This window comes from Nuphar pumila, chromosome 16 (genome assembly GCF_984573655.1).
Source record: "Nuphar pumila chromosome 16, dmNupPumi1.hap1.1, whole genome shotgun sequence".
NCBI classification, from domain to species: domain Eukaryota; kingdom Viridiplantae; phylum Streptophyta; class Magnoliopsida; order Nymphaeales; family Nymphaeaceae; genus Nuphar; species Nuphar pumila.
The window spans coordinates 1,363,865-1,383,614 of NC_143264.1; the positions used below are offsets into that span (position 1 = coordinate 1,363,865).

At 41.3% G+C, this 19,750-nt stretch overlaps 1 protein-coding gene across 2 annotated transcripts; it reads left to right on the forward strand.

The window, feature by feature from the left end:
• Positions 1–3,247: 3,247 nt before the first annotated feature.
• Positions 3,248–6,535, forward strand: LOC149812614 (LRR receptor-like serine/threonine-protein kinase EFR). Of its 2 annotated transcripts, XM_089991269.1 has the most exons (2): positions 3,266–3,619; positions 3,847–6,535. In XM_089991269.1, exon 2 carries the CDS (start codon positions 3,871–3,873, stop codon positions 6,343–6,345), a length of 2,475 nt encoding a protein of 824 aa, XP_089847395.1. In that variant the 5' UTR covers positions 3,266–3,619; positions 3,847–3,870; the 3' UTR covers positions 6,346–6,535. The 2 variants fall into 2 exon arrangements, with proteins under 2 accessions (XP_089847394.1, XP_089847395.1); XM_089991268.1 differs by having other exon boundaries at positions 3,248–6,535.
• The last annotated feature ends 13,215 nt before the right edge of the window (positions 6,536–19,750 follow it).

The following is a 19,750-nucleotide window of genomic DNA, read 5'->3' on the forward strand; positions in this document are numbered from 1 at the left end:
TAGCGATTTACAACGATTTGCTTACTGAATAACACTACAAATCGCTATAGCGATTTGCGAAAGACACTACAAATCGCTATAGTGAGATTCAAAAACACTATAAATCGCTATAGCGATTTGCGGAAGACCAACTTGTCACCCTGTTGTGGTGACAGAGTTGTGGTTTTTGACCCAAAATTTGATATCGTCAACTTAGGATTTAATCACCTTTTATTAGAATGGTGCTTGTGTCATTCGTGTTTCACCATAGTGTTATTGAAAATGAAAATAAAAATGCAACATATTGATTATGAAAAATGAAAAATTAAACTACATGCTTATTCATTCTAATCTAAGCATAAAGTAAACTTCTCATTAATTGATTTATTACAACCTTTGAATTGATACAACAATTGAAAAAGAAATAACAAAAATAGAAAATCCTGCAAAATGAGCAAACTTGTTAGAAATAAGTGTAGGCCTTTATGGATTTTTCCTCAATTATTGAAAAATTGAAGAATACATCCAAAATTAGCCTTTCATGCCTCAGAGATAAAGAAAATTAAACAAAATAAACATATATGATGCATGATTTTGTGAAAGCATTTGAAAGATCATTTTTAGATAGATGAGAGTCTTAAACAACCAAAGTTTAGCTTAAAATGAATTCATGGACTAACAGCTCAGCAAGGAAGCACTTCCTTTTTACAAAATATCAAAATCATTTCTGAAACAAGAGTTATAATCAAAACATCAGAGCATTAATTTCAGAAATAAAAAATTGGATTTTAACAGACAGGTTTCAGTAAACTGGATGTTGCAGAGGCTAAACAGACCCGATTTCTCCCAAATTTGAGGGAGAAGTTGCTTAACTCAATCAAGAAACCAACCCAATTTACAGAATTGAAAAATCGATTTTGGTTTGAAAATGACGACTTCGAGAAGTCACTGTTTCCAAACAGGAAATGAACCTTTTACAAAATTTAAAATTCTGTAACCAGTCTCGGTTTTTAACAAGTTTGAAATATCAAATGAGCATAGAAAGTTATGAAATTTTTCAGATATAAACTAGACACATAGAGGAAGAAAACCTTTTTTACGGATTTGGAAAATGATCTCCCGTTAGGGAGATATGACTCTTACAAAATGAACTAAAAACTGTGTCATTCAAATAAGGCAAACTAATAGAGGTCAGTTTTTTATCCAAATGGGGTATCAAATGACCATAGAAATCACTAAAAATTTACAGAAATAAACTATACTTCATAACAAAGACACCACTTTTTACGGATTTGAAATCCGATCTTTGGTTAGAGAGATATGGTCCTGACAAGTTGACCCTAATTTGGGTAGCGATATACAGCGATTTGTATCGCAAATCGCTATAGTGTTTAGCGGAAAACACTACAAATCGCTATAGCGAGATCCAACAACAATATAAATCGCTGTGGGTCTCGTTAGAGACCCGAAAACATTATAAATCGTAGTTAAAAGACCGGACAACACTATAAATCGTTGTAGGGGTCGTTGGAGACCCGAAAATACTACAAATCGTAGTTAAAAGACCGGACAACACTATAAATCGTTGTAGGGGTCGTTGGAGACCCAAAAATACTACAAATCGTAGTTAAAAGACCGGACAACACTATAAATCGTTGTAGAGGTCGTTGGATACCCGAAAATACTACAAATCGTTGTTAAAAGACCGGACAACACTATAAATCATTGTATGGGTCGTTGGAGACCCGAAAACATTACAAATCGTAGTAGGGACACATTAGAGACCCAAAAAAATTATAACAACGATTTGCTGAAGAATATTGTCAATCAAATAGCGATTTGTTGAAGGAGGCTTATAACAGTCATGATATGGGGGCCAAAATCAGAACATTTACAAAATCTGGATACAAGGTTCTGATATTAAATCAGAATAAAATAGCAATTAATCATGAAAAATTCTGAAAATTTACAGAGATGAACTAGACACATAAGCAAAGAGAACCCGTTTTACGAAATAAAAAATCGATCTCTCATTAGGGAAATAAAATTCTGACAAAATTGATCAAAATCTGAGTCGTTAAAATGACACAGAGTGACAGGGTTGTGGTTTTTAACCCAAAACTGGTATGAAAACACCATAGAAATCGCTGAAATTTGGTATGGACAAACTAGATTCAATTTAAAAAACAACCTTTTTTACGGATCAGAAAGATCATCTCTGGTTAGGGAGAAATCACTCCCGCAAGTTGGTCCTGATTCTGCTAAAATCCTGACGGTGCAAAATAACAGGTTCTGAACCTCGATTTTTAAATTGGGTCAAACAAACTCAGAATGATTTAATTTTTGGTGGAGAGCATGAAGACATATGCATGAAGTTGCAGTAAAAAATTCAGATCGAAATGAACCCCGATTACATACAAATCAATGGATTTAAAATACACTAGAATTGAAAGTACAATCTAAAAAGCAACTGAAAATGATAAGAGTCAACTGCACATTGAAAAAGAAATAACAGGTTTCAATGAATCCGAGAAACATCTTTGTATTCTTTTATACATATCAACTCTTCAAGTTGAACGATGCTACAGTCAGTGTGCAGGTCAGTCGGTGTTTGATGGAGCAATTTAAGATCGTCTGTTGGATGTGCACAGAAGTAGAGAGAGAAGGGAGAGTGAGAGAGTTGATGTTCATGACTTTCTCCAGGGAGAACTCTTTGCCTCTCTTGATTTCTTCTCTAGAGAGAGAGAGTTTTACAGTGTTTTATGGAGAAAGAAGAAGAAGACTTTGAAGAGTCAACATCATCATCAACTTTCTGGATGGAGGACATGTTTGTCCTTTTTCTGAACAGAGAAAGAAGAAGAAGACTTTGAAGAGTCAACATCATCCTCGACTTTCTGGATGGAGGACATGTTTGTCTTTTTTTTGAACTGTTTGTTTTTTCTTTTTTGAATGAATGACATTTTTATCATTTTCTCTGAGAAGAATAACAAAAAAGGGTAGTTAAGTCTTTGCAACAACACCATAGTCTGATGCAAAGTTATGTCAACATACACGAGAATATGAGCCCCATGTGCTTGTATACCTGGTGCTCATTCAAAACCCCGAACACAGACGTGGGATCATGGGGGAACATACACCACCCTCCCCACTAACCGTTATGTCCAACAAAATAAAGATAAGAAAAAAGTTTACTCGCTTGCTTTGAATAAGGCGTGTTGAACAACGACCTTGGTCGAACCGTAGAATATAATATATGTAATGCAGCTATGCAACTCATTCTCGTCTCAGCTTTACCAAGCAAAATCAATGGCTACTCTGAAGCCACCGGTTATCCTTTTTTTGTATTGCTTCATTATTCCTCTTATAGCTGCTGGTAATATCACACTGTCTAGTCCTCTGTACACAAGTAATTCCACCGATGAGTATGCCTTGCTTTCTTTCAGATCCTACATCACCCTAGACCCCAACAATTCGTTGTCGAATTGGAACACCACCATCCCCTTCTGCGATTGGAATGGAGTGTCGTGCAGTCCCAGTGGACAAAGGGTCGTGGCTCTAAATCTTACCCTCATGTCGTTGGAAGGCACCCTTTCCCCGCTCATCGCCAACCTCTCCTTCCTGCAAGTTCTGGCTCTCGCAGGTAACGCTTTCCATGGAGATCTTCTCTCTATCGATTTTGGTCGCTTAAGCAACCTGCAAAAGCTTCTTCTGTCCAAAAACAATTTCCAAGGAACGATTCCTCAAAGCTTGAGCCTTTGCCAACAGCTTCAATTTCTGTCCTTGTCATACAACCAGCTGACGGGAAACATCCCGCCGTGGCTGGGGGGGTTGCCAAATCTCACAGTTTTGTATCTTGGTGTCAATCAGTTCACCGGCTACATCCCACGTGAGATGGGAAACCTGTCAAAGCTGGAGTACCTCTTCTTGGACACCAATTTCTTGCAGGGACAGATACCTCACGAGCTGGGGAACCTGACCGCCTTGCAGAAATTGGGTCTGGGGCAGAACAATCTCACGGGCACCATCCCTTGGTCGCTGTTCAACATATCTTCGCTTCAGTCCATTGCCTTACCAATCAATAGCTTGACCGGCCAGCTCCCACCAGATGCAGGTTACAAGCTTCCTAACCTCCAAGAGCTCTACCTTGGTACCAACCGTTTGGGTGGACCGATACCGGTTTCTCTTTCCAACTCTTCCCAACTCACAATAATCGAGCTCGCTAACAACAGTTTTACCGGTCCAGTGCCTTCAGAATTCGGCAACCTGTTAAACCTGCAAGTGCTCTCCCTTTGGGCCAATAAGCTAACCAACACTCCCGACTCTGCCGACCTTTCCTTCATTACTGCTTTGACAAGGTGTAGGGCTTTAGAAGAACTTGATCTGTCAGGAAATTCCGTGAGTGGCGTCCTTCCTGCTTCTATTGGGAACTTTTCGACCAACCTCGCAAAACTTTACTTCGGATCAAATAGAATAGAGGGTCGGATCCTACCGGAGATTGCTAATTTGACGAACTTGATAGAGTTGTCCTTGGACGATAACAAGTTCACCGGAGCCATTTCTCCGAGCTTTGGGAGACTGCAGATGATGCAGAGGTTGAATATTTCGCTCAATAGGCTGGAAGGATCGATCCCCTCCCAGCTTTACCACTTGAAGAACCTTGGCGAACTCACTCTTTACCAAAACATGCTGTCTGGTTCGATATCAGATTCCATATCCAACCTGACCAGACTGTCGAGGCTCGACCTTTCTTCCAACCTGCTGTCATCCTCGATTCCTTCTGCCATGGGAGGCTTGAATGTTATTCTGATCGTCAATCTGTCGCGCAACTCTCTAACGGGGCCTCTGCCTTCTGAGATTGGGAGCTTACAAAATATAGCCACCATGGACCTTTCGTCCAACAAGCTGTCAGGGAACTTATCTGCTTTGTCGAGGCTCCAGATGCTTCAGAATCTCAACCTGTCTTCAAACTCGTTTGAGGGCCCCATTCCCGAAGCTTTTGGCAACTTGATCAGCATCGAATCACTTGACCTTTCTTACAATTCTCTGTCCGGTACAATCCCCAAATCCCTAGAATCGCTCAAGTTTCTCAAGTTCTTGAACCTATCTTACAATAAACTGAATGGAGAAGTTCCAAGCGCCGGCGTTTTTTCAAGTTTTACTGCCAAGGCGTTCGTGGGAAACCAAGCACTTTGCGGAGACCCGAGATTCCAAGTGCCCCCATGTTCAGCTAAGCTGAAGGAAAACAAGGGGCACAAAATCGTTATCGTGATCGCTTGCATAGTGGGGGGCTCTTTTCTTGCCGGCATGGCATGCCTGATCATTGTAAAAGTGAGAAACAGTAAGAGGGCACAAAGGCATGCCAGTGTTGAAGATCCGCCTGAAGTAGGATACCAACTTCTCTCCTACCCAGAGCTATTAAAAGCGACCAACAACTTCGATGAGTCCAACTTGGTAGGAAGTGGCAGTTCTGGCTTCGTGTATAGAGGAGCGCTGCTTGATGGAACATTTGTGGCAATCAAAGTCCTGAACTCAGTCGTTGTTGGAGGAGCAGCACACAACTTCGACATGGAGTGCGAGGTTTTACGCAGAATCAGACACAGAAATCTCGTTGAAGTCATAACTTCTTGTTCCAACTTTGATTTCAAGGCTTTAGTAATTCAGTACATGCCTAATGGGAATCTGGACAAGTGGTTGCATTCGGATGATCTAAACTTGACTCTTGCTCAAAGGCTTGATATCATGATCGATGTAGCAAGCGCCATAAAGTACCTTCACCATGATTGCTTCCAGCAGATTGTTCACTGTGATCTGAAGCCTAGCAATGTGCTGCTAGACGGTAACATGGTTGCACACGTTGGGAACTTTGGAATTGCAAAGATGTTGATGGGAAGTAGTTCTTCTACTCTTACCACTACCTTGGGCACGATTGGGTACATGGCGCCTGGTACAACTCCTTATTTCCTGAATTTAATTACTTTTACCTCTAGCCGATTAATGTCAACCAAAGTGGATGTCTACGGCTTCGGGATTATGCTGCTGGAGACTTTTACAAGGCGGAGGCCTACGGATGCCATGTTTGGGGGAGATTTTAGCTTGAGAAAATGGGTGAATGAAGCATTCCCTCACGCCCTGCAGGAAGTGGTTGATGAGTACCTCGTTAATGAGAAAGGGAGTAGTAACACCACAAGTCATGAGAACGTAAGCACAAACGGTAGAACCATTAAGCTTGATCTTCTCACTCAAATCATGGAGGTGGGCTTGTCGTGTTCACTGGAGTCTCCTGTGGAGAGGATGACTATGAAAGAAGTCGTCCTTAGGCTTAGCAATATCAGAGAAAATTTGACTGCGAAACTCGCCGTCGCATGATTAAACAGGTTAAAGTTTGCTTGCTTTGTTTTTTTTTTAAGAATTTCGTCAGTTGAGAGTCGTGGTTCTTAATTTGAAAGTGGTAGGTGGGTTATTCCGTGTATACACTAAATGCCAGTATGTAATTAATTTGTATGGCGTCTGCTTGCCTTGGACATTTCCACAGTTCATAAAAAGTCTATCTTCTGAATGAATGTTTTTTTTTACGATGAGGAACCTTGTAGGAAAACCCCGGGTGGGGCCCCACGACCACCTTACCTTACCTTAAGTGGCCCACCTCTGAAAGCTACAGACACACCAGTGCGCCGGTGGGGTTTGATCCAGTTAAACAGCTCTGAATGAGTGTTTAACTAGCTTAAAGAATGCCACTTCCTCTCCAACCCACATTATAAGAGCTTCTTCCATACCTGCACCGGAAGCCTTTAAAAGTTCAAGAACCTGCTTGGGAAGCATAGAATAGCGTGTTTTTTAGTGCTTCTAAATCTATATAAGAGTTTGCTTCTTAAAAATAAAGAGAAAAAATTATTTTTTAATTTGAAATCATATGTTTTTTTATTTTAGAAATATATTTTGATGACAGCATAACCATAGTTTTTTCTTTGAATTAAACTCTTGTCATTATAAGAACTACATAATGTGATGCATATTTTTTTGGTTAAAAAGTTGTACACGCATTTTAGCAAAAGCACACAGCTTTCCCACTCCACTGATTTTATTAACATGCTCACATCCTTGGCACATGCCTCTATTTATTATGGTGATAGTATCGGCACCAAATCCAGCATCACCGGCCATGCTGATCCGATCCAAAGAGAATCCAAGGATGAGTATGGTAGCTCATCCCACGATAAGTTGAGATCTCAAGGTTATGTCCACCCACCTTAAGACTAGGATAATTAAGGCCCGCTCCACGTCCCAATATGAACCTGCTCAACAAAGAAAGAGTGTTAGCAAGAAAACGAGAGGGTGGTGTATGTTCGCCCCCGATGATTCACTGAATCCCACGTCTGTGTTCGGGGGATCGAATGAGCGCCACGTATTCATGCACATGGGGCTCGTATTCCCGTGTATGTTGACATAACTTTGCATCGGACTCTGGTGTTGTTGCAAAGACTTAATCACCCTTGCCTTTCTTGCCCTGAAATGACGGTTCGAGGAAATGACAAAAATATCCTCCATTCAAAAGTTGTGAAACGATGGGTCCAGAAAAGGACAAAAAAGTCCCCCATCCAGAAAGTTTGATGTTAACGATTTAAAGTGGAGACGTTCCCTATTCATTAAACTCGTGCGCCATCTGCTGTAACAGTTGCTCTCATTATCAACCAAAACTTTGCCTTCGTCTCCAGTCGAGCTTTCTGCCTTGTTTTTTATCCTGTTGTACAACACATTGTCGCCTTCTCGTGTCTGCCTTGCGTTACAAAACATTTCAGTGTCTTCTCTTCATTTTTGATGTCGTTAGGCATCATGGTAGAAAGCAATGATGCACAAACATTCCTTCCAGTGCCATTAAGGCAGCGTGAGTAGCTTTTCATCTCATCATGCTATCGATGAAGAAGGCATGTCGTCTTGTGTGCCATTAAGGCATTGTTTGGTTATTGCAGGTAGATCATGTCCTTACGATGGTTGGAAACTTATCGATATTTGTAAGACGCTGGGACCTGTTGATAAGAATGCTTGTTTACAAATGCTAGGAAGGGCCTCTACCCCATCAGGTATCCTACATTAACTCATCATATGCATTGTATCTCAAACCGTTGTATTAGTAACAGACTCTCGTTTTTGTGAGATACATTTTTGTTAGTTAATATCGATTTGTTTGCTATTATGCTCAAGTTCTTCCTTATCGATTTGTAATTTATTGTGCGATATATTTATCGACCTTTTAGATAGTATGGTTTTGTATCGTCGAGTTGTAAGTTATTATGCTGAACTTCCGTATCGATTTTCAATATCTTACAAATCGTTATACATATCGTTTTGTAAGATATTATATGTTTTGTAATATGTATTTGTAAGATATTTGTACACAGACTTTGAAAACGTGTGGATGCAGAAACACATCGTTACACGCATGGCGGGGTGATTTTCACATGCATATCGCTGCTATCTCAGCGACTTCTATTGAACTCGCTTTAGAGCCTCGCGTTATCGTCAACACACATGTAGGACATGTGTATTTTATTGGCATGGTAAGCGACAAGTCGATGCTCAGTATAAGCAAACATCAAACCACACTTGCTTTGATACTTTCATTCATTAAATCGTTGCTTTGACTTGCTTAACCCTAGTGGTATCCGTCGTTATATGCATCCTGATTAAATCGTAGTAAACCTATGTCGCTTGCTAACGCAAATTGATATATTGCTTACAAAACATTCCACTGTCTTCTTTTATTTGTCGTTGTTGTTAGGCATTATGGAAGAAAGCAATGATGCACAAACATTCCAACCAGTGTCATTAAGGCAGCGTGAGTAGCTTTTCATCTCATCATGCTATGGACGAAGAAGGCATGTCGTCTTGTGTGCCATTAAGGCATTGTTTGGTTATTGCAGGTAGATCATGTCCTTACGATGGTTGGAAACTTATCGATATTTGTAAGACGCTGGGACCTGTTGACAAGAATGCTTGTTTACAAATGCTAGGAAGGGCCTCTACCCCATCAGGTATCCTACATTAACTCATCATATGCATTGCATCTCAAACCGCTGTATTAGTAACAGACTCCCGTTTTAGTGAGATACATTTTTGTTAGTTAATATCGATTTGTTTGCTATTTTGCTGCAAACACAAATTGATATATTGCTTAAAACATTGTTGAGCTTATCGTCAGGTTGTAATAAAGACGATGTAGCTCAATCAATCGAAAGATCTGGAGAATTGAATATCTATACTTATGACGCAACTGAAGAATTGAACATTTGCACTAACGATGCACATGAAAAGAAGGGTGCAGGCATTAGACCCACTCTTGACATGAATGTTCTAGTGGAAGAAATGCAATTCAATGATGAGGTAGACTACCATGACAGTGCACATAATAAAAGTGTAGGCATCGGGAATGTACACGGAAGTACACTTGACTTGAATGTTCCAGGAGAAGAAATGCAATTCAGTAATGAGGTAGATTTTGATGTCAGTACACTTAATAAAACCGTAGGAACTGAGAATGTACATGGAATTACACTTGACTATGTTTATGTAGAAAGAATGCAGTTTAATAACGAGGAAGATGCATATAAATTTTACAATGATTATGCCTTAAAAGTTGGCTTCAGTGTGAGAAGGTTTTCTTGGTCAAAAAATGCACAGGGTGTCTTGGTTAGAAAGACATATGTCTGTTCCAAGCAAGGTTGGAAGAAATCAATGGGAAATCCAACAAGGAGCATGCCAGAATCAAGATGTGGATGTCAGGCGAGATTGGTTTTGAGAAGACATCCGAATGGGAAATTTATCGTGCGTACTTTAATCAGTGATCATAATCATGATTTATCTGCATCATTTATGACTCTTATGCTAAGGTCATATCGTAAAGTAACTGTAGCGCATGCTGCAATGGCTAAAATAGCCGATAGCACCGGCATTGCACCAAGGAAGACATACAATTTGTTTACCCGCATAGATGGTGGTCGCGAAAATGTGCCATTCACACCTTTGGATCTAAGAAACCACTTGAGAAGGAAGAGGACAGATAACATGAAGAACGGAGAAATATGTTGTTTGGTTCGTTACTTACAGAATAAATCAAGCAATGAACATGGTTTCTTTAGTGCAATGCAAGTGGATGAAGATGGATATGCTGTGAATATGTTTTGGGTAGATTCAAAGCCTAGAGTAGATTATGAATGCTTCAATGATGTGCTTGTGTTTGATACTATAGTAAAGATTAATACTGAACAGTGGCCATTTGCGCAGTTTGTGGGAGTGAACCATCACGCACAGAGTTGTATATTAGGCGGTGCTTTTGTTTATGACCAGATGGTGTGAATTTTATGAAAACCCTTTTTAAAACAATATTTTTAATGAAAATTCGGTGAAAGCCAGACACCAAAAATATAAAAACCGGCTCGCACAAGTGGTGGAGTCCGGGTCGATCTCAGGGAACGGAAAATACTTCGTATTCAAACACACAATCTAACTACTCTTTATTGCCAAAATAAAAAGAATTAATTAAATAATTAACTACGAGAGTACGGCCCTACGCAGAGGGCTTAAACAAAATAAATAAATGGTTTTATTATAGACCCAATTAATAAAATAAAATAAAACCCTAATCTAAAAAGAAAAGAAAGGCTTCAGTGCTTCGAGTCTTCTTGTCCCTTCTTGAGGTAATGTATGTTTTCTTGAACTTTTGCTTTTCTAAGGGCTCTTTGAGGACCTTTCTGAGGGTCTAAGGGTCACTTGAGGGGACCTCAGAGGGCTCTTTAGAAGCTCGAGATCACTTCTCTCGCACGTCCAAACGCTTTCCGAGTGGATCGGCTGGACTGGTTGAGGGAAGAACGGTCTCTCCCTATATCATATTTTCACGTTGCCTCCCTTTTGCTGAAGGAAGAAGAGGAACCCGCTGGCTAGAAAGAAGAAGAAGAAGAAGAAGAAGAAAAAGAAAAACCGGCTGAAGGTAGAGAGAGAGAGAGAGAGGCGTCAATCCCAAAGAGAGAGACGTCTTTTTTTTTTGGCTGTAGAAGATTACTTATAATACTAAATTAGGGTAAAAGAAAAATTTCAAAACAAGTCCACAATTTTCCATATTTTTCAAAAGACCCATTTTAGTAAAACAACTTTTATTGTCTAAAAACAAACAAACAAACTTCCTAAAAATTAAAAAACCTAAGCAAACTAAACTATGATTAAAACATTCTAACTATAATAGAAACACTAAAGAAAATATATGCAGGGAAAGCTTTGAAAAATACGAATTTATGATAAAATTCAATTCAATGCAATTTCTCAAAACTAACAATAAAAATGGGTTTTTAGATCGATTTTAACACGGATCATGCATAAATAATGATTAATAAAATGCAAGTATTATGCATGATCAAATACCCCCATGGTTATCGTTTGCTAGTCCTCGGGCAAACTGAAGCAAAAACAAAAATACTAAACTAGACACACAATAAATACCTAACTCACTTTCGTAGGAATCACGGTTCCATTTAGCATATGCAACAAGCCCTTTCAACCCCTGATTTACCCCAGTGGACGAGTAAGGTCTCGTGAGGGTTTGCAGAGATGCTACCCACAAACATCTGTGTCAAGTATGCATAAGAATTTTAAAACACAAAGCATTAGGCAGTTAAGGAGTTCGTTTCCACAAATATTTCATGCCATTGCATCATCAAAACATGATTAGAGTCATCTACTTGCCACCACAGAATAAAATATTTTCTTTCACTTTTCTAAATAGCATAATCATTTATGTTTCGTCCTTAGAAATTCAAATACATACATATCATTATTTACTTATCCTCACTCAGATGTGTTCTGCACAGGTTTTCTCAATATTTGCTTTTAAGCAATGAACTTTTCTCTTTTACGCTCTTTTCTCTTTCTTGATTTTCAATTTTCCACATTTTTCAATCAAATTTTTTTCTGAGCACTATACCCAATTTCCAGTTTTTGTGACCCGTGTAGCGAGCTTTGGGTCAGTGACTCCCAGGCCAGACGACCTTAGGGCACCAGATACAAAGTATCCCTCAGACTTAATTGCTCGAGTCACTAGACCTTCAATTTTCTATAGTTTACGTATAGTCTACTTCTCTGTCATGTGCAATGTCAATATCTATTAGGCTCTCTATAAAGTCCATGTAACGAGCTTTCGGGCCGATGACTCCGAAACCAGATGGCTTTAGGGCACCAGGTGTAAACACCCCTCAGGCTCTACTTGCTCGAACAAAATAAGCCACAGATATCAACGTAGACAAAGAATTGACTTCCTTTGTTATCCTTTTCAACATGGACTCAAACACTTCAACTTGTGTCTAAGCCCAGCTACTAGGGAGTACGAAGATGTCAAACAACTAAACGTATGCTCGTTTCACTTTTTGAGCTCTTTTGCAACGTTGTTCATTTGCTTAGTTTTCAAAAATAAAACTGTGCATATTCATACTTGTGATTCAAAATAAACTCTAACATGCATCCATAATCATTTCTTTGAAATCCACATAAACAACCATGGTTTTCTAGATTCGTGTTAGAAAAAGTTTTTCGTGGGGCTTAAAAATTCTCTAAAAATATTAGATGTTGCAAAGCAGTCATATAAGTTCAAACTCGTTCCCTAAAAGCCTAATTTTAATGAGTTGACATAAAAAATGCAAGTATAAAGACATGAAAAGTTTAGGTGTGCAAACTACACCCTCCCCCATGCTTGAATGACACTGTCCTCAGTGACACTCCCCCATGCTTGTATGAAACTAAGAGGCTGTACTTGAGAACAAAATAATTGGGAGAAAAGAGCAGAAGTCACCTGAGATGACATATGAATGCATGTCCTACGATTACACAAGAATGCATACCTGATCTAACAAAACACTCATGAGATACAAGAAAGCAAAGCAAAATAACGAAAAACCATCTATGATATTTACTAGATCCTACTAAAAGTACAATATACAAACCTGTGCTCCCCCTCATGCATCCACGAGGTTAATAGCCTCAATGTCTTGCTGCACCACCATATCAGAAATGTAGGGCTTCAGTCGCTGCCCATTAACTTTGAAAATGCTACCCGTTTGAGGGTCCAAAAGATCTATCGCTCCATGTGGAAAAACTCTATGGACTATGAATGGTCCATCCCATCTGGACTTCAGCTTCCCTGGAAAAAGATGGAGACGTGAATGATAAAGCCACACCTTTTGACCAGGCTCGAACTGCTTCCTCACAATATGTTGATCATGGAAATGCTTGGTTCGAGCCTTGTATATTTTGGCACTCTCATAGGCTTCATTGCGCAACTCCTCAAGCTCACTCAACTGCAACTTCCTCTCAGCGCCAGCTTGGGCCATATCAAAATTGAACTTCTTGATAGCCCAATATGCCCTATGCTCCAATTCAACAGGAAGGTGGCATGGTTTCCCAAAAACCAATCGGTATGGGGACATGCCAATCGGAGTCTTGAAAGCAGTCCTATAGGCCCAAAAGGCATCATCAAGGCGCTGAGACTAGTCCTTGCGGTCTGGCCGGACTGTTTTTTCAAGAATCCGCTTGATCTCCCTATTGGAGACCTCGACTTGGCCACTAGTCTGTGGGTGGTACGGTGTGGCAATCCGATGATGTACCGAGTATTTCCTAAGTAAGGAAGCTACTTGTACATTACGAAAGTGCGTACCACCATCACTAATGATCGCTCTAGGGACTCCGAACCGACTAAAAATGTTGTGCTTGATAAATCGAAGCACCTCTTTATGATCATTGGTTCGGGTGGCCACGGCCTCGACCCATTTTGAGACATAATCAACCGCCACTAGAATATAAATAAATCCGAACGAAGGCGGGAAAGGACCCATAAAATCAATGCCCCACACATCAAAAATCTCAACAATCAAAATAGGAAGGAGGGGCATCATATCACGCTTGGCGATGCGTCCTGTCTGCTGACAGTGCAAGCACCTCCTACAAAAATCATGGGCATCTCTATGCAGTGTCGGCCACCAAAATCCTGACTGGAGGACCTTCGCGGCGGTCTTTCGACTAGAAAAATGGCCTCCACAAGCCAAGGAATGACAAAATGATAGAATGGAGTCATACTCCTCCTCAGAAACACACCTCCGAATCATCTGATCTGGGCATAATCGAAACAATTCTGGTTCCTCCCAAAAATAGTGCTTTACCTGCGAGAAAAATCGATCTCTCTCATTGCGGTTCCAGTGCGCAGGGTACTCTCCAGTCACCAGAAAGTTGATGATATGTGCAAACCAAGGCAGATGCTTGACATGAAAGAGCTGCTCATCCGGAAATGAATCATCAATCTGCCCCTGATCAGTAGATGTCTCCATTGTCAGTCTGGATAAATGATCTGCTACAAGATTCTCACATCCCCTCTTATCTCGAATCTCGAGATCAAATTCTTGTAACAGAAGGATCCATCGAATGAGACGCGGTTTGGCATCCTTTTTACTCATTAAATATCGCAATGCTGCATGATCTGAGTAAATGATGACCTTGAAGCCTAACAAATATGAGCGGAACTTCTCGAGAGCAAAAACTACGACTAGTAATTCCTTCTCTGTGGTGGTATAGTGCATTTGTGCATCAGAAAGGGTCCTACTAGCATAATAAATTACATGAGACCGTCGCTCAATCTTCTGACCGAGAATCGCTCCAACCGCGTAATCTGACGCGTCACACATAATCTCAAATGGCACGGACCACTCAGGAGATCGAAGAATAGGAGCAGTAGTCAGAGCCTCCTTCAGGGCCAAGAATGCCTTCAGACAGGCATCATCAAACACAAACGGCTGATCTTTTGTTAGCAGGTTGCACAACGGTCGAGAAATCTGGCTAAAGTCCTTAATGAACCTTCTATAAAAACCTGCGTGCCCTAGAAATGATCGCACCTGCCGCACAGAGGTTGGTGGGGCTAATTTTTCAATGGTCTCCACCTTGGCCTTATCAACCTCGATCCCTTTCTCAGACACAATATGTCCAAGAACAATCCCTTGTCTCACTATGAAATGACTCTTTTCCCAACTAAGAACCAGATTTGTCTCCCTACAACGCTGAAGCACACGCGATAACTTTTGGAGACAATCGTCAAATGAAGAGACATAGACCGAGAAATCGTCCATGAAGATCTCAAGGACATCATCCATCATATGTGAGAAGATCGCCATCATGCACCGCTGAAATGTTGCCGGGGCATTGCAGAGCCCAAACGACATTCTCTTATAAGCAAAAGTGCCATATGGACAGGTGAACGTCATTTTCTCCTGGTCCTCGGGATGAACGACCACCTGATTGTATCCTGAATAACCATCCAGGAAACAAAAATACTGCTGACCCGCGAGTTTCTCCAAGATCTGGTCGATGAACGGCAGAGGGAAGTGATCCTTCCTAGTTGCATTGTTCAACTTTCTATAATCTATGCATACTCGCCATCCCGTGGTAGTTCTCATGTGGACACTCTCTCCTTTTTCATTCATCTCTACAGTGAGCCCAGACTTCTTGGGGACAACCTGGGTAGGGCTCACCCACTAGCTGTCGGAGATGGGATAAATGATCCCAGCATCCAACCATTTGACTACCTCCTTCTTTACCACCTCCTTCATATGGGGATTTAGTCTTCTTTGCGCCTCTCTTGAGGGTTTAGCCCCCTCATCCATGATAATCCGATGCATGCAAAAGGAGGGGTCTATCTCCTTCAGATCTGCCACCGACCATCCAATCGCCTCTTTATGCTCGTGCAAGACTTGTAAAAGCTGACACTCCTGTGTGTCAGTCAGCTCGAAGTGCCAGGTCCAACTCAGCTCACCTGTCTGACTCTCTATTGACCCATGAAAATCTTCTTCGAGTGATTCATCAACCTCCTCCTGAGGTGGTTCACTCAATAACCAGGTATGCTCTGCTTCTACCAGGTCCTGAATGAAGTCGACCTCGAAAGAAGCCTCATCGCCGGCAGGTCCCATCGCCGCATGAAAAATGTTCAGCCTCATCTTCCGGTTGCCAAATGAGACATCCATCGCACCTGTGCGGCAATTAATGCACGCATTGGCAATGGCCAGAAAGGGGCGTCCAAGAATAATGGGGGTCTGTCGCATATCATTAACTCCCTCCATATCTAAAATGATGAAGTCGACAGGGAAGTAGAAGTCCTCTACCTTGACTAAAACATCTTCCAAAATCCCTCGTGGGACCTTGATTGATCTATCTGCAAGTTGCAGGGTCATAGGTGTTGGCTTCATCTTCTTTAATCCAAATTTGTCATAAAAGAAACCCGGCAAGATATTGACACTTGCCCCAAGGTCGAGCAATGCACACTCGACAGTGATGTCTCCTATGACACACGAAATAATTGGAGTCCCTGGGTCCTTAAGCTTTGGTGGGGTTTGGTGTTGCAGCACCGCACTCACCTGCTCAGTCAAGTATATCTTCTTTGGCACTTGTGACTTCAACTTTCTTTTCTGCGTACAAAGCTCCTTTAGAAACTTTACGTATGCAGGGACTTGTTGAATGGCATCAAGCAAGGAGAGGTTTATCTGGACGTGCTTGAATATCTCAAGCATCTCCTGCATGTTCACTCCATGTTTGCCTAATGACTTCAGTCTCTCTAGCGCCTCAGGAAAGGGGGCTTTGGGAGTATAGGACTTTGAAGGCTCAGTTGGTAGAGCCCTTTCGCTTTCCTGAGGTGGGATGGTAGGGACAGGCTGCTTCTCACTCGTTCTCTCTCTTTCTTCTGCAGCCTCCCTCGCCTGGTATTGCTTCTCATTCCTAAGGGTTATTACCGCTTGAGCTTGCTCTTGATGGGCATCTGTCATGTGCAAGCCATGCATCGGCTCCTTACCCCTAGGGTTCACCACCGGTTGGCTAGGTAAAGCCCCCTCACTCCGCCTGCTAAGCGCCTCGGCGAGTTGTCCCATCTGCGTCTCAAGCTTCGCAATAGAATGTGTATGGGAGCTCAGGTTTGCCTTGATATCTGAGAAGGCTTGCAGCATCTTGTCCTCAAAGGACTGGCTGGATGAAGGCTCCTGAGACTGGGGTTGATTATAAGTAGGCTGAGCTGAAGGGTAGCTAGTTCTCTGAAATTCAGGCGCATAACCGCCTTGCCTGGGTTGGCTTTGGGAAGGGTTGAGAGGTTGGGCTTGTGGATTTCTCCATGAAAAATTAGGATGGTTCCGCCAGCCCGGGTTATATGTACTGGAATATGGATTGGATGCGGGCCTAGCGAAACTCTGCGCCATCTGAGCTTGCTCCTGGACAAACTCAGGGTACTGTGGCGCAACGGGGCAATCAACAACATGGTGTGCAGGGCTAGCACACAACGCACACACCTGTAGGACTGGAGAAGGACCCGACAACAACTGATCTAATTTCTGAGACAGTTGGTCGACCTTGTTTTGCAACTCAAGGTGCGTCCCTATCTCGAATATACCAGCCTTCTTCGCGCCATCTTGCACAGGTGTGGCCCTCTCAGATCGTGAAGCAGAAGCATGGTGCATGGAGTTCTCGCTTAAGGTCTCAAAAAGGGCCCATGCTTCATCTTCACTTTTGAGCATAAAAGTGCCCCCACAGGCAGTGTCAACCATTTGACGGTTCTTCTCAGTGAGACCATCATAAAAATATTGCACCAGTTGCCAGCGGGGCACCTGGTGGTGGGGACACTTGCGAAGAAGATCTTTCATCCTCTCCCACGTTTCATGAAACATTTATCCCTCGATCTGTGAAAAGCTAGTGATGGCTTTTCGATACTGGTTCGTCTTACCAATTGGGAAGTATTTCTTTAAAAACTCCCTTTGCATATGTTCCCAAGTGGTAATTTGAACTGTATCGAGGGCCTTCAGCCAATGCTTGGCTTTATCCTTAAGGGAGAAGGGGAATAACGTCAACCTTAACGCGTCATCTCCAAAATTGTTGATTCGCACCGTAGAGCAGATCTCGAGAAATTCGTCGAGATGACGGTATGGGTCTTCGTTGCAAAGGCCATAAAAGGAGGGTAACATCTGGATGACACTGGCCTTGATTTCAAAATGGTTCGCTCCCACATCAGGTCTTGTGATGCAGAGGGCAGGAGTGTATGTGTTGGGCATGAAGTACTCTCTAAGAGGACGGATCAACTACTGATCTTCAGCCATGGGGCTGGATTGATGGGCTCACATAAAGAAAGATTCGGGATCCTCAACAAATTCGGCAAGCTCAGGTTCAAGCGAACGTCGTCCGTGCATGCACCAAAGGGTAGACCGGTGTAACAACCGTCCTAAATTGGGGTTTCTACCTAACTAACGCGCTAGCGGCCAAACCACACAAACCACAAAACGAGTAACAAAAACAATTACTGAAAACAAGAAATAACAAGCACCACGCAGTTGCACTCAGTAGAGAATTTATGAAAATGAAATCTATGTGCACGGTACCAATCGTACACAGTCACTTCTACGGGGATCCTAATGGGTGAGTTGTGCAGAAAAGTAAGTTTGTCTCTACGGTATGCACACACGTGGTTCTAAGCCTAAATGCTAAAAGCAACTAAACAATCCTAATTAAAGAACTGAATTAAACTAACAACCTATAAATACGAGAACAAACACAAGGCAATAAAGTGAATACTAGTATTTCGCCATTCCCCGGCAACGGCGCCAAAATTTGGTGTGAATTTTATGAAAACCCTTTTTAAAACAATATTTTTAATGAAAATCCGGTGAAAGCCAGACACCAAAAATATAAAAACCGGCTCGCACAAGTGGTGGAGTCCGGGTCGATCTCAGGGAACGGAAAATACTTCGTATTCAAACACACAATCTAACTACTCTTTATTGCCAAAATAAAAAGAATTAATTAAATAATTAACTACGAGAGTACGGCCCTACGCAGAGGGCTTAAACAAAATAAATAAATGGTTTTATTACAGACCCAATTAATAAAATAAAATAAAACCCTAATCTAAAAAGAAAAGAAAGGCTTCAGTGCTTCGAGTCTTCTTGTCCCTTCTTGAGGTAATGTATGTTTTCTTGAACTTTTGCTTTTCTAAGGGCTCTTTGAGGACCTTTCTGAGGGTCTAAGGGTCACTTGAGGGGACCTCAGAGGGCTCTTTAGAAGCTCGAGATCACTTCTCTCGCACGTCCAAACGCTTTCTGAGTGGATCGGCTGGACTGGTTGAGGGAAGAACGGTCTCTCCCTATATCAGATTTTCACGTTGCCTCCCTTTTGCTGAAGGAAGAAGAGGAACCCGCTGGCTAGAAAGAAGAAGAAGAAGAAGAAGAAGAAGAAAAAGAAAAACCGGCTGAAGGTAGAGAGAGAGAGAGAGGCGTCAATCCCAAAGAGAGAGACGTCTTTTTTTTTTTGGCTGTAGAAGATTACTTATAATACTAAATTAGGGTAAAAGAAAATTTTCAAAACAAGTCCACAATTTTCCATATTTTTCAAAAGACCCATTTTAGTAAAACAACTTTTATTGTCTAAAAACAAACAAACAAACTTCCTAAAAATTAAAAAACCTAAGCAAACTAAACTATGATTAAAACATTCTAACTATAATAGAAACACTAAAGAAAATATATGCAGGGAAAGCTTTGAAAAATACGAATTTCTGATAAAATTCAATTCAATGCAATTTCTCAGAACTAACAATAAAAATGGGTTTTTAGATCGATTTTAACACGGATCATGCATAAATAATGATTAATAAAATGCAAGTATTATGCATGATCACCAGACCAAGGAAAGCTTTGAGTGGTTGTTCAGAGTATTTACACAGGCA